General features: G+C 61.6%; 1 protein-coding gene across 1 annotated transcript in view; it reads right to left on the bottom strand.

The window, feature by feature from the left end:
* Positions 1-13,696, bottom strand: part of PLEC (plectin) — a 97,580-nt gene that overhangs the window by 41,507 nt on the left and 42,377 nt on the right. The window contains exons 28-32 of the mRNA XM_041406107.1: positions 12,634-12,717; positions 12,408-12,512; positions 12,135-12,233; positions 7,304-10,684; positions 453-6,776 (exon numbers count right to left, since the gene is read on the bottom strand). Coding sequence (XP_041262041.1) covers positions 453-6,776; positions 7,304-10,684; positions 12,135-12,233; positions 12,408-12,512; positions 12,634-12,717 — 9,993 coding nt within the window. The remainder of the gene's footprint in view (positions 1-452; positions 6,777-7,303; positions 10,685-12,134; positions 12,234-12,407; positions 12,513-12,633; positions 12,718-13,696) is intronic.

The following is a 13,696-nucleotide window of genomic DNA, read 5'->3' as shown; positions in this document are numbered from 1 at the left end:
CTCCTCTGGCACATCGGTTGCAGTGGGGTGCACCACAGGGCCAAGGCAGTCTCCTCTTTTGGGGTGCAGGGGCTGAAGCCGGCAGGTTAATTACAAAAGAATGCTAAGTGGTTAGATCCAAACGGGGAACTGTTTTCTTGGTGTCTGGCTCGACCGCGCCGTGTGCGAGCAGCGGCGGGATTGGCACAGCCAGGAGCAGGAACGGTGTCCGGCTCCTGGGGCACAGGGTGGGGAGGGTAGTGTATATTCTCTCTTGTCTCTTAATATACAAACACTGTCAGCACATTCGCATATATTAATTTATTAGTCTTGTCTTTTTGGTTAAACTTGAGGCACTGCTTTGGGAGAAAAGTGGAGGTTCAAAATTAAAAAAAATACTAGTGATTAGCCAGCAGCGTTGCCACATGCGGAGCGGGTGAGGCGGTGCCTCGGGGGGCTGGCACGTCTTAGGCCACGTGGAGCAGGGGCCCAGACACCCCGGGGCACTCCCTGCTCGCCTCCCACCCGCAGCTTCTGGATGTGGCCAGGGCGAGGGCAAGGGCAGCCTCCTCCATGGTGCCCTGGGTACTCCCCGTGTATCTGCGCCCAAAACTCGAGGAGGAGTAGGAGGAGGAAGAGAAGGTCATGGAGAAGCCGGAGCCAGTGGCGTCGAAACTGCCGCGCCGGGAGCCTGAGCGGGAGCCGGTGCGAGAGCCCGAGCGCGATCCGGAGGTGGAGCCGGCGCTGCTGATGTTGTAGGGACTGTAGTAGCCCTTGCTGGACTGGGAGGAGGCCTCCAGCAGCCGCAGGCCGGTCCCATCCTCGATCATGCTCCGGTCCATGGCATCCTTGTAGGAGATCTTGAGCTTGGTCTTGGGGCAGGTGAGGTACTTGGAATAGGTGTTGACATCCCGCAGCTTCTGGGCAGTCCGTGCGTCGATGGTGCCCTTCTGCAGCGCCTCATCCAGGGAGACACGGCCTGGGGCATCAGGCTCGATCAGGCCCCCTGTCAAGTACTGCACCTCCAGGAACCGCTGCCCGGCCTCATAGTACAGCCAGCCCTTCTTCAGGGCCTGCGCCGCCGACATCTTTGTCTTGGTCCGCGGGTCCTCAAAGCCGTAGAAGGCCTTCTGTGCCAGGTTGATGCGGTCCACCATGATCTTGTCAACCAGGCCCTTGGTGACCGCATCAGCGACGGTGCATTTGTCACCAGTGTTGGGGTCGATGATGCCTCCGGTGCAGGCCTGGGCTTCCAGCAGCCGCTGCCCTGTGATGTTGTCCACCAGGTTGCGGCGCATCGCCTCCGTGATGGACACCTTTTCCAGGGTGTCCGTGTCCAGGATGCCTGCCACTGGCCCAGTCTCTTCGGTTGGGTCAGTCCACATGGAGATCTGAGTCCGTGACAGGGCTGGGCTGACAGTGTAGGAGGAGGAGGATCCAACTGAGGATGACCGCGACCGGAAGCCACCCATGTTGCCAGAGAGCATGTCAGCAAACTCAGTGATGGAGAGGGTGCCTGAGCGGTACTGGTCCAGGGCTGACTGGTCAATCAGACCCTTGCCAATGGCATCATCGATGTCATACTGGCGCCCCGAGCGCCTGTCGATGATCATTGACTTCACCACGCCATCGGAGGAGGAGGTGGTGATCTCCTCCCACTCGCACTCCTGCTCTGACAGCTCCAGGTAAGTCTGGTGGTCAATGAGGCCCTTGCGATAGGCTTCGTAGACGGACATCTCCTTGCCGGTCTCCGGGTCAACGATCACCACGCGGCGCTTGCGGACGGAGGACTTGGAGGAGGTCTTCCTCTCCCGCTTTTTCTCCTTCAGAGGCAGGAGGCAGAGGCCGGTCTCTGGGTCTGTGATGCACCGCTCCATGAGCTGCAGGTAGGTGAGGTTCTCCTCTGTGTTGGGGTCGAAGAAGCCCTTGGTGTCGTCACTAGGGTCCAGCAGGATCTCGTTCATCTCCTCGTCAAAGAGGCCCCTCTTGTAGGCCACCTCCACAGGCAGGCGGTGGCTCTCCTCAGGGTCAATGATGCCTCCCGTGGCGATCTGTGCCTCCAGCAAGCGGATGCCGTGGTCCTTCAGGATCAGACCCTTCTTCATCGCCTGGAAGAGGGAGATGAGCTTTCCGGTGTAGGGGTCCCGGTAGCCGGTGACGGCCCGCTCGGCAGAGAGCAGCTTGTCCTTGAACTCGGGGCCCACAATGCCCATGCGCACAGCTTCCTCCACTGTCAGTTTCAGCCCCTTGATGGGATCAATCACGTAGCCCGTGGCTGCCTGTGCCTCCAAGAGCTCGAAGGCAGTGCCAGGCCGGATGATCCCCTTCTTCATGGCCTGGTAGATGGACAGACGCTCCTTTGTGGAGTCCACAAAGACGCCAGCGATGCAGCTGGTGCCCTCCAGGAACTTCTTCAGGTTCTTAGAGACCTCCTCGACAGAGGTGAGACCCTCCTGGAGGCGCTGGGCTGTGGCTTCGTCCATCACCTGTGAGAGGACCAGCTCCTCCACAGTGATCTGCTTCCGCAGGCCCCGGAAGGTGAGCTTCCGTGTGTCGCAGAGCGGGAGCAGGAGGAGCCTGGAGTTCTCGTCCTTCCGACACCGCCTCAGCAGCTGCGTGTAGCTGAGCTTCTCATCTGTGGAGGGGTCCACGTAGCTGCGCACCTCGCTGGGCTCCGACAGCATGTCATACGTTTCCTTGTTGATGAAGCCCCGCTGGAGGGCCACCTCCAGGGGCAGGTGGAAGCCCAGGTGAGGGTCAATTATGCCGCCGGTGGCGATCTGGGCGTCTAGGAGCTTGAGGGCCTCTTCGCTGGGAATGAGATCCTTCTTCATGGCCTGGAAGAGGGAAATCTTCTGTTCACTGTAGGGGTCCCTGTAGCCGGTCACAGCTCTCTCTGCAGACAGGAGCCGGTCGTGGATCTCTGGCCCCACCACGCCCTTCCTGACTGCCTCATCAACAGTCAGCATTTCATTCTTCGTGGGGTCGATCATGAAGCCGGTGGCTGCCTGGGCCTCCAGGAGGGAGCGGGCCACTTCGGAATTGATCAGGCCCTTCTTCAGCGCCTGGTAGACACTGAGTGTCTGCTTGGAGGAGGGGATGTAGATGCCAGCCACACAGCCTGACCCATAAAGGTACTTCCAGACAGTCTCCACATCCAGGAGCTCCCGGAAGGTTTTGGAGCCCTGTTTCAGCAGGTTGTAGATGTCCTGTGTGATGATCTTGGCCTCGTAGAGGTCCTCGGCTGTGATGCGGCGCCGGACATAGTCATAGGATGTTAGATTCTGCTGCCGGATGATCTCAGTCTTCTCGATGATCTCGATGATAATGATGATCATGCGCTCCTTGGACACGCGGCCCGACTGGAACTCCTCCATGAGGTGTTTACGCTGCTCCTCAGGCAGCAGGTCTGAGTGCATGACATCCCACAGTGACATGGAGGAGCCTGCCCGGCTGCCCACAGGGATGTCCACCTGTGTCTCCTCAAACACCTTCCGTGTCTCTTCTTCTGTGTACATGTGAGTGGTTTCCACCACTTTTTGCTTCTCAGGCTCCCGCAGCGGCAGCAGGTATAGGCCTGTCTCGGGATCCTCGATGCACCTCTCCTTCAGCTGCACATAGGTGAGGTTCTCCTGAGTGTTGGGGTCAAAGAAGCCCTTGGTGTCATCAGTGGGGTCGGAGAGGGTCCGGTTCATCTCCTCGTCGAAGTAGCCACGCTTGTAGGCCACCTCCACGGGCAGGCGGTGGCTGTGCACGGGGTCAATGATGCCACCGGTGGCGATCTGGGCCTCGAGCAGACGGATGCCGTGCTCCTTGACAATAAGCCCTTTCTTCATGGCCTGGAACAGGGAGATGGTATCACCCGAGTAGGGATCCTTGTACCCAGTGACAGCCTTCTCAGCCGACAGCAGCTTCTCGTGCAGCTCAGGCCCGACAATGCCAGCCTTCACCGCCTCGTTGACGTACAGTTTACGGTTCTTCACAGGGTCAATCAAGAACCCAGTGGCTGCCTGGGCCTCCAGGAGGACCACGGCTGTGCTGGGTCTCAGCAGGTTCCTCTTCATGGCCTCATAGATGTTCAGCTTCTCCTTGGTGGCCTCTACATAGACACCGGCAATGCAGTCGCTGCCATGCAGGAATCTCCTGACTGCATCTGTCTCAGAGAGGTCCTTCACTGATTTCTTGCCTTCCTTCAGCTGCTCGTACTGGGTTTTGCTGATGATGCAGGACTCCAGCAGCTCGCTGGCTGGCACTGGTGCCCGCAGACCACTGAATGTCAGTTTCTCCTGCTTTTTGGTTTCTGCCTCCTCGATGATGGTGATCACAATCTTGATGATCTTCTCGATGGTCACTTTGCCGGTCTTGTACTGTCGGAGCAGCTCCCGCCTGTGCTCCTCTGTGAAGTATTCAGAGTGGATCAGCTCCCAGATGGTCATTGTCTGGCCCTTCATGCTGCCCACTGGGACCTCTATGGTTGCTTTGTCAAAGCACTCCTTGGCCTGGCTGTCGGTGTAGATCTCCTCCTGCTGTGACTGGATTGCCTTGTCAGACAGGGGCAGCAGGCGCAGGCCAGTCTGCTTGTCGCGGTGGCAACTCTTCTGCAGCTGCACATAGGTGAGGTGTTCCTGGGTGTTGGGACAGTAGAAAGCCTTGGCTTCATCTTGGAACTCAGTCAGAGCCTTGTTTATCTCTGGGTCGAAGTAGCCGCGCTTGTAGGCAACCTCAAGCGGGAGCCGGTGGCTGTTGACGGGGTCGATGATGCCACCAGTGGCAAGCTGGACGTCCAGCAGCCGGAGCCCAGTGTCGCTGGGGATGAGGCCCTTCTGGAGTGCTTGGTAGAGGGAAACCGTCTGACCTGTGTAGGGATCCTTGTAGCCAGTCACCGCCTTCTCTGCTGACAGCAGCTTCTCGTGGAACTCTGGCCCCACCACCTCGGCCTTCACTGCCTCATCCACGGAGAAGAGCTTGTTAGCCACGGGGTCAATGATGTAGCCAGTGGCAGCTTGTGCCTCCAGCAGGGACAGGGCAACCTCTGGCTTCAGCAGGTTTCTCTTCAGGGCCTCGTAGAAGGTGAGCTTCTGGCCTGTAGACTCCACCAGGACACCAGCAATGGCATCCGTGCCCTTCAGGTACTGCCGTACGGACTCCATCTCTGCCACATCCTTTATGGACTTCTTGCCCTGGTGCAGCTGGTTGTAGAGGTCCTTGTTGATGATCTTGCTCTCAAGCAGCTCGGCAGCGGGCACGGGGCCCCGCAGGCCCTCAAAGCACATCTGGCTCTTCTTCTCACTTTCCTCCACAACCGTGATGACGATCTTGATGATCTTCTCCACTGTGATCTTGCCAGTCCTGTACTGCTGGATCAGGTCCCGCCTTTGGTCCTCAGTGAAGTATTCAGAGTTGATGAGCTCCCAGATGGTCATCGTCTTCCCTTGGAACTTGCCAAAAGGTGCTGTCACTGTGGCCTTCTTGAAGACATCCTTGGCTTCCTTGTCGGTGTAGACCAGCTCTCTGGCTTTGGCTGCTTGGTCAGTGAGTGGCAGGAGGCACAGCCCTGTGTCCGGGTCAGTCACGCACCGCTCCATGAGCTGCAGGTAGGTGAGGTTCTCCTGAGTGTTGGGATCGAAGAAACCCTTGGTGTCATCACTGGGGTCAGACAGGACCTGATTCATCTCCTCATCAAAGTAGCCACGCTTGTAGGCAGCTTCCACGGGCAGGCGGTGGCTGTTGACAGGGTCGATGATGCCGCCGGTGGCGATCTGGGCCTCGAGCAGGCGGATGCCGTGGTCCCTGACGATGAGATCCTTCTGCATGGCCTGGAACAGGGAGATCTTGTCACCTGTGTATGGATCCTTATAGCCGGTGACAGCCCGCTCGGCCGACAGCATCTTGTTGTGCAGCTCTGGCCCGATCACTCCCTCTCGCACCGCCTCGTTCACCGAGAGCCTTGCATTCCGCACAGGGTCAATGATGAAGCCAGAAGCAGCCTGTGCCTCCAGGAGCACCAGCGCTGTGCCTGGGCTGAGCAGCTTCTTCTTCATGGCTTCGTAGATGCTCATCTTCTGGTTGGAGGGTTTGATCAGCAAACCGGCAATGCTGCTCTTGCCCTGCAGGTACTTCTTGACATCCTCCCTCTGAGAGAGCTCGCCCACACTCACAACACCCTTTGCCAACTTGTCTAAGTTCTCCCTGCTCAGAATGCCTGCATCAGCCAGCTTCTCTGCTGACACCTTCTGCCGGATGCCCTCAAAGGCGAACTCCGGCTCCCCATTCTGGGCTAAGCCGTCCATTGCATCCCGGCCATTGGGCACAGCCTTGATGTCCAGCAGCTGCGTTGTCGTAACCACCTCCCCAGGCAGGTCATCTGTCTGGATCATGATCTCCCGTCTCTGGGACAGGGCAGCCTTGTACTCCTCCTGCATCTGCTCGAGCCTCTCCCTCAGCTTCTTGTTCTCTTCTTCCAGAAGTTTCTCCTGCTGCTGTCGCTGCTTCTCCAGCTGCTGTAACTCCTCCTGCTTGTGCCGGACATTTTCCTCAGCTTCCTTCTGATGCTTCTTGGCTTCCTCTAACATAGCTTTCAACTGCTGCTTCTCCTGCTCCATCTCCCGCTGCTGCCGCTCCTGCTCTGCCTTCAGGTTCTGGGCTTTGTTCACTTCATCCTTAAAGAGCTTCTCCAGCTTCGATTTCTCCTCCTCAATGAACTTCTCCTTCTGCAGCAGGGCATCTTTCTCCGTCAGGAAGCTCTGCTGCAGGAGCTGCGTCTCCTGACGGAGCTGAGCCTGCTGGGCCACCTGCATCTAGGGTGGGAGAGAGAACAGTGCAGTCAGACACCCAGGAGGGCAGTGGGGGACTGAGGGTGGGCTGAGGCAGGGGGACGGGCGGCAGGGGTGGCACGGAGGCACAGTCACCCACACACTCTCTGCATCAGTTAAGAGCTAAGGAGCAGAGGCAGGGTTAGGGAGCCACACACAACATGGGGCAGGATGAGCAGGGGAAGGACACAAGGGAACCCCCAGCACTCAGGCTGGGAGCCGGGCACAGAGAGGAACACGGCAGGACATGCCACGGGGTGGAAGAGCCAGCCCAGGCGGTGGGGATCCCACCTCCATGGCTCCAGGGGTTTGGGGTCCTGCTCCGACGCTGCCTGAGGGGTTTGCTCCACCACCTCCACCTCTACGCACATCCCTGACCTGCACAGGGAGTCCAGCCCCACCATCCCCAGTGATGGTCCCGAGGACCGGCCCAGAGATGGTGTGGGCTGGCTGGGAAGAGGGATAGCCTCCCTGTGTACCACCACCACTAAAGGGGACCCACAGCCCAGTACCTCCTCTGCCTTCTGCTGCAGCAGCGCTGCCTCCTGTTTCAGCTTCTCCTTCTCCTTCTCCAGGTCAGCGATGGCCTTCCGCAGCTTTTCTGCATCCTCATCGCTCTGGTGCCGCTGGATCTCCAGGGTGTGCACCATCGTCATCTTCTCCTGTGTGGCCAGCTCAGTCTCATGCAGCCTCTCACTGATCTCCTCCGCCTGCTTTTTGAACCGCTTGGCTTCCTCCTCAGCCTTGGCCTGGGCCATGCTCATCTCTGCCACCTGCAGCTTGAGGCGCTCAGCCTCAGCTGTGATGTCCAGCTGCCGCCGGCGCTCAGCCTCCAGCGTCTTCTGGAAGCCCTCGGTCTCCTCAGCCAGGCGCTGCTGCATCTGCTCCTTGTCCTCCTGCAGCTTCTTGGCATGTTCCTGCGCCAGATCCTTCTGCTTCTGCAGCATCTCAGCCTCTGCCCGCAGCCGCGTGGCCTCCTGCACCGCCTGCATCTTCTCCTTCAACATCTTCTCTGCCAGCGCCCGCTGCTGCGCCAGGTCGTCCTCAGCCAGCTGCCGCATGCGGGCGGCCTCCTGCGCCTCCACGCTCAGGCGGGCCACCTCCTCCGCCACCTGCTTCATCTTCTCTGCCTCCTCCGCCAAGAACTTCTGCGTGTTGTCCTTGTCCTTGAGGATCAGTGCCTTGTTCTCCTCCTCGATGCGGCTCTTCAGCTTGGCCAGCTCCTCCATCTGCACCCGGACCTTGAAGAGTTCCTCCTCCACTTGGGCCTTCTGCCGGACGGCGTCTGTCACCTCCTCCTTCAGCCGCTGCAGCTCCTCATCCAGGATGCCCTTCTGGTGGTCTGTCTCATCCAGCTGCAACTTCACCTTGGTCAGCTCCTGCTCCACCTGCGCCTTCTGCCGCAGTGTCTGCTCGGCAAACTTCTTGTGCTTCTCCATCTCGGCATCGGCCAGCTGCTTCTGCCGCAGGGCCGCCTGCTCTGCCTGCGCCCGTTTTGCTGCCTCCAGCTCGGCCTCCTTCCGCAGCTTCTCTGCATCTGCCTGCGCCTGTGCCTTGGCCTGCGCCTCCTCCTCTGCCCGCTGCTTCAGCCGCTCAGCCTCCTCCACGCGCTGCCGGGACAAGCTGGCGTCCTGCTCGGCCTTGCCACGGGCAAACTCGGCCTCCTCAGCCGCCCGCCGGGCCCGCTCAGCCTCCTCACGCAGCCGGTCCAGAAGGCTCTGCTCCTGCTGGCGTGTCTGCAGCAGCTCCTGCTCCTTCTGCTGCACAGCAGCCAGGTGTGCCTTCTCCTCTGCTGCAATCCGCTTCTGCGCCGCCTCCCGTGCCAGCTGGATCTGCCGCTCTGACTCCTTTTCCGCTAGTTCCTTCTGCCGCCGTGCCTCCTCCACCATGGCCCGCAGCCGCTCCACCTCCTCCAGGGCCAGACGCCGCTGCCGCCCTGCCTCCTCCTCGGCCGCCAGGATGGCCTGCACCTTCTCTTCGGCCTCACGCCGGCGGCCCTCCTCCTCCAGCGCCAGTGCCCGCTGTCGCTCAGCCTCCCGCTCCGCCTGCTCCCGGCTGCGCTGCACCTCCTCTGCCTCCCCACGGATGCGGTTCAGCTCCCGCTCCAGCTCGCTCTTGCCAGCTGAGGCCCTCTCGAAGCTGGCCTTGAGGGCGCGGATCTCCTCCTCAACCTGCCGCCGCTGCCGCAGCGTATCCTCCACGAGCCCCTTCTGCCTCTCCAGTTCGCTCTCTGAGGAGCGCTTCAGCAGGGCAATCTTCTCCTCAATGTCCTGCTTGTGTTGGGCCGCCTGCTCCTCCAGCAGCTTGCGCTGGTAGGCCTCGTCCTCCGCCAGCCGCCGCAGCCGCTCGTTCTCCGCCTCCTTCTCCTTCAGCGCGATCTCTGCTTCCGCCTTCAGCCGCGAGGCCTCGTTGATGGCCGCCAGCTTCTCCTTCAGGATGCGCTCGGCCTCGGCCCGTTGCCGGCTGGCCTCGTCCTCTGCCAGCTGCCGCTGCCGCTTGGCTTCCTCGGAGAGGGCGCGCAGGCGGGCGGCCTCCTCGGCCAGCTCCCGCAGCTTGTTGGCCTCTGCCTCCAGCCGCTGCTTGGACTTCTCGCTGCTGGAGCGCGACTCCTCCTCTGTCTTGGCCTTGCTCTCCAGCAGGACCTCCATCTCTGCCCGCAGCTTGGCCAGCTCCTCCTCCAGCTCTTTCCTCCTCTGGATGGCCTCGTTTACCTCGCCCTTCAACCGTGAGAGCTCTTCCTCCAGGAGCAGGCGCTGCTGCTCCCCATTCTCCATCTCCGCCTTCAGCCGGATCAGCTCCTGCTCCGCCGCCAGCTTCTGCTGGGCTGTGCCCTCTGCCAGCACCCGCTGCTTTTCCAGCTCTTCCTCCGCCAGCTCCTTCTGCCGCACGGCCACCTCCTCTGCCTTGGCGCGCTTGCGGGCCTCGCGCTCTGCATCCTCCTTCTGCTTCTCGGCCTCCTCCTGTGCCAGTGACTTCTTGTGCGCCACCTCTTCGGCCTGCAGCCGCAGGCGCAGCGCCTCGTTGGCCTTTTGCCGCCAGCGCTCCAGCTCCTTCTCAGCCTCCTCCCGTGAGCGCTCGGCCTCCAGCTGCTGCCTCTTCAGCCGTTCAGCCTCCTCCTGCAGCTGGGCCACCACATCGTGCTCCTGCTGCAGTGACAGCTCCAGCTGCGCTGTCTTCTCGGCGAAAGAGAGCCTCTTGCTCTGCAGCTCGGCCTCAGCGCTGCGCTGGGCCACCTCCTGGGCCACCTGGATCTGCCGGTCCTTCTCAGCCTCTGCCTGCCGCATGCGCCGCTCAGCCTCCTCCGCCTGCAGCCGCAGCTGCTCCAGGTCTGCCACTGCCTTCTGCTTCTCCCGCGCCGCTTCGCGCTCAGCCTGCACCTTGCGCTTCAGCTCCTCCTCCGCCTCCCGCTTCTTCTGGCTCTCCTCCTTCACCTGCCGGCGCAGGCGCTCGGCCTCCTCCTGTGCCTGCCGCTTCTGCCGCTCAGCATCTTCGGCACGTGCCCGCAGCTCCTGCAGCTCTGTCTCTGCGCTCTCCCGCTGCTTCTCGGTGCTCTCCAGCTGCAGGCGGATGAGGCGGATCTCCTCCTCCACTTTCTTGCGGTTGTATTCAGCCTCCTCGATCATCTTCACCTTGGACTTGATCTGGTGGTCCGAGTTCTGCCGCAGCTGCATCAGCTCCTGCTGGATGTTCTGCTTCTGCTGCTCGGCATCCACGGCCACCACCTCCCGCCGGGTGACCTCCTCCTGCATGCGGAGCTGCAGCTCCCGCGCCTCCGCCTCCGCCTGTGCCTTGGCTTTGGCGTGGGCCTCGGCCAGCTGCCGCTGCTTCTCCAGCTGCGCCTCCACCTCCGCCAGCCGCTTCCTCTCCTCCTCTTTCAGCTTCTCGGCGGCTTTCTGGAGGGGAAAGAGGGTGCAGGGGACAGAGAGGGGAGAGAGAGACAAATCACAAGGGATGCGATCGCGCCGTGGAATCGATGCTGGCCCAGCCACACACTGCCGAGACAGCCGAGGGGTGGCAGATGCACGTGGAATGGCTTCGGCCCCTGGGCCACCGCATGAGCCGGTGACGCCAGCTTCCAGAAGATGTGTGGCGCGACAGGGGACACACAACAGCACAGGCAGACAGGCAACAGGAGCCAGACAGCAGCGCAGGAAGCCACGTTCCAGAGAGAAGGGACAGAGAGCGAGCGGAGCCCAAGCGATGAAGACGATGCGAGCAACGTGCACGTCACCACCCTGGCTCGCCCTGCGAGGGGGCTGGCACAGACAGCCCCTGCCGTGGGGAAAGGAGAGAGACGGCCTGGGAGCAGAAGAGAGGGGAGCCGTGCGAGGGCGGTGCCAGCAGAGCCTTCCCTGCCGGGAAAGTCTCAACAGGAGAGAGCAGTTCAGCTGGTTCAAACCCCTCCCAGCCCTCTCCAGGCAACTGGGAGCAGGGTCTGCCAAAGGGCCAACGCAGCTGGCACCGGGCTTGGGGCCGTGCCGCAGCACGCGCACCACATGCACTGTGAGCGAGGCAGCCACACGCTCCGCAGGGCCTGGGCGCAGGCAGCGCATGCAGGAGAGCCAGACCCCACACCGGACCCCTGGACCCGGAGCAGAACAGACGTAGAGCAGGGCGAGGAGGAGAGGGTGAGCCGTGGGGGAGGCGGAGGGTGCCGCGGGGAGAAGGCATGCGCAGAGTGAGTACCTGGTGCACGGCTGCCAGAGTCATCCTGGTTTTTTACCCTCCATTAGATCCCCACCAACACAAATATTCCCCAAGAAAAAGCACTGGCAAAGCGGCTCCAAGGGCAGAAACCAAGAGTTAGAGAGGTTACCCCGCGCCAGACCCCGCGGGCCAGCGCCCAGCACAGCAGCATGCGCAGGCAGGTGCTGACTGCACTACGTGTATCTGGGAAGTGCCTCCTACCACCAGTCACACCAGAGCCCCCAGTGCCCAGAGCCGGCGTGGCTCGGAGACCCACTCTACGCAGAGCCAGCAGCCTTGCTCCCAGGAGCCCAGCACGGAGCAGGAGCTAGAGGCCGTGGGCCAGTATTAGTGATAGGGCCAGAGTCATGGCCATGGGCCAGTATTAGTCATGGGTCTGCAGCCACAGCCATGGGCCGCTGTTAGTGATGGGGCCAGGGCTGGAGTCACAGCCATGGGCCGCTGTTAGTGATGGGGCTGGAGTCACGGCCATAGGCTGGCATTAGTGGGGAGGCCAGAGTCATGGATGTGAGCTACCATCAGTGATGGGGCTGGAGTCATGGCCGTGGGCTGGTGTTAGTGATGGGGCCAGAGACCCCGTGAACGGCGTTCCTTTTGGTTACACAGCTGGCCGTGCCGCCCTGCACCGCTCCCTACCTCCTCGTCCTCCAGCCGCCGCAGTGTCTCGGTGATGAACTTGATGTACTGGGTGGTGAGCGTGGTCAGCTCACTGTACTGCGTCCGCAGGTCCACGTACTGTGGAGACAGTGGGTCAGCACGAGAGAAGGGAGCTTGCCCGCGGCCCGCCGGCACCCAAGCAATCATGGGGGTGCACGACCACGTGCCACAGCCCCAAATCCACCCCTTCAGTGAGCAGCCAGGCCCCAGGAGCTGCAGGACATCCCAGTGGCAGAGAGAGCCCCCCCTCACCTCCTGGATGATGCTGTCAGATGCCGACTGCACTTTGGGCTTCTTGGCTGGCGATGCCACCGGCTCCACCTGTGCCTTGAAGCTCACCAGCTGCAGCTCGTAGTCCTGATGAGGAGAGAGTGATCAAAGCTCTGCTATGTGGGACGAGCCCCCAGCCAAGGTGCTGCGAGCCCACCCCCTGCAGGACACCGTGCTGCCTCCCCAGCCCTCCAGGCAGTGGACCCACCTTGATGGCATCGATGTACTGCTTGGCATAGCGCTGGCACTCCTCCACCTTCTCCTTGTGCTGCTCACACTCCTCCAGCAGTTTCTGGGGAGACATGTGGCGGTGAGCCCAGGTATCCCACGGCCACCCAAGATCACACCGTGCTGCTCACACTCCTCCAGCAGTTTCTGGGGAGACGTGGTGGTGAGCCCAGGTACCCCACGGCCATCCAAGATCACACTTCACCCCACCATGGCCAGGGATGGCCATGAGCAACACTTGCCCTGCCATGGCTGGGAATGGCCGGGAGCACCCCTCACCCTGCTGCAGCCAAAAATGGTCAGGAGCACCCCCCATCCCACTGGGGATGGCTGAGAGCTCCTACCCACCATGTGCCATGGCCAGGAATGGTCCCCCTCCTGCTGCAGCCACCCAAGAGCAAAACTCAACATGCCATGGCTGGAGATAGCTGGGCACTCCCCTCACTCTGCCACAGACAGAGATGGGCAGATCTGAACTCTGCTGGGGATGGCCAGGTGAATCCCTTGCCACGCCACAGCCAGGGATAGCTGAGATTACCCCTCGTCCTGCTGTGTCCTTGCCCCACTGGGGATAGCCTGGCACACCCCTCACCCTGCTGGGGATGCCCAGGTTAATCCCTTGCCACGCCACAGCCAGGGATAGCTGAGATCACCCCTCGTCCTGCTGTGTCCTTGCCTCATTGGGGATGGCCTGGCACACCCCTCACCCTGCTGTGGAATGCCCAGGAGCACCCCTTGCCCCATTGAGGATAGCCTGGCCCACCCCTCCCCCTGCTGGGGATGCCCAGGAGCACCCCTTGCCCCATTGAGGATAGCCTGGGACACCCCTCACCCTGCTGTGGAATGCCCAGGAGCACCCCTTGCCCCATTGAGGATAGCCTGGCACACCCCTCACCCTGCTGGGGATGCCCAGGAGCACCCCTTGCCCCATTGGGGATGGCTGGGTGCACCCCTCACCTTGCTGGGGATGTCCAGGAGCACCCCTTGCCCCATTGAGGATAGCCTGGCACACCCCTCACCCTGCTGGGGATGCCCAGGAGCAC

The sequence above is a fragment of the Onychostruthus taczanowskii genome, unplaced genomic scaffold (genome assembly GCF_017590055.1).
Source record: "Onychostruthus taczanowskii isolate IOZ18803 unplaced genomic scaffold, ASM1759005v1 scaffold240, whole genome shotgun sequence".
Lineage (NCBI taxonomy): Eukaryota > Metazoa > Chordata > Aves > Passeriformes > Passeridae > Onychostruthus > Onychostruthus taczanowskii.
This window is presented reverse-complemented; position numbering and strand designations above follow the sequence as displayed.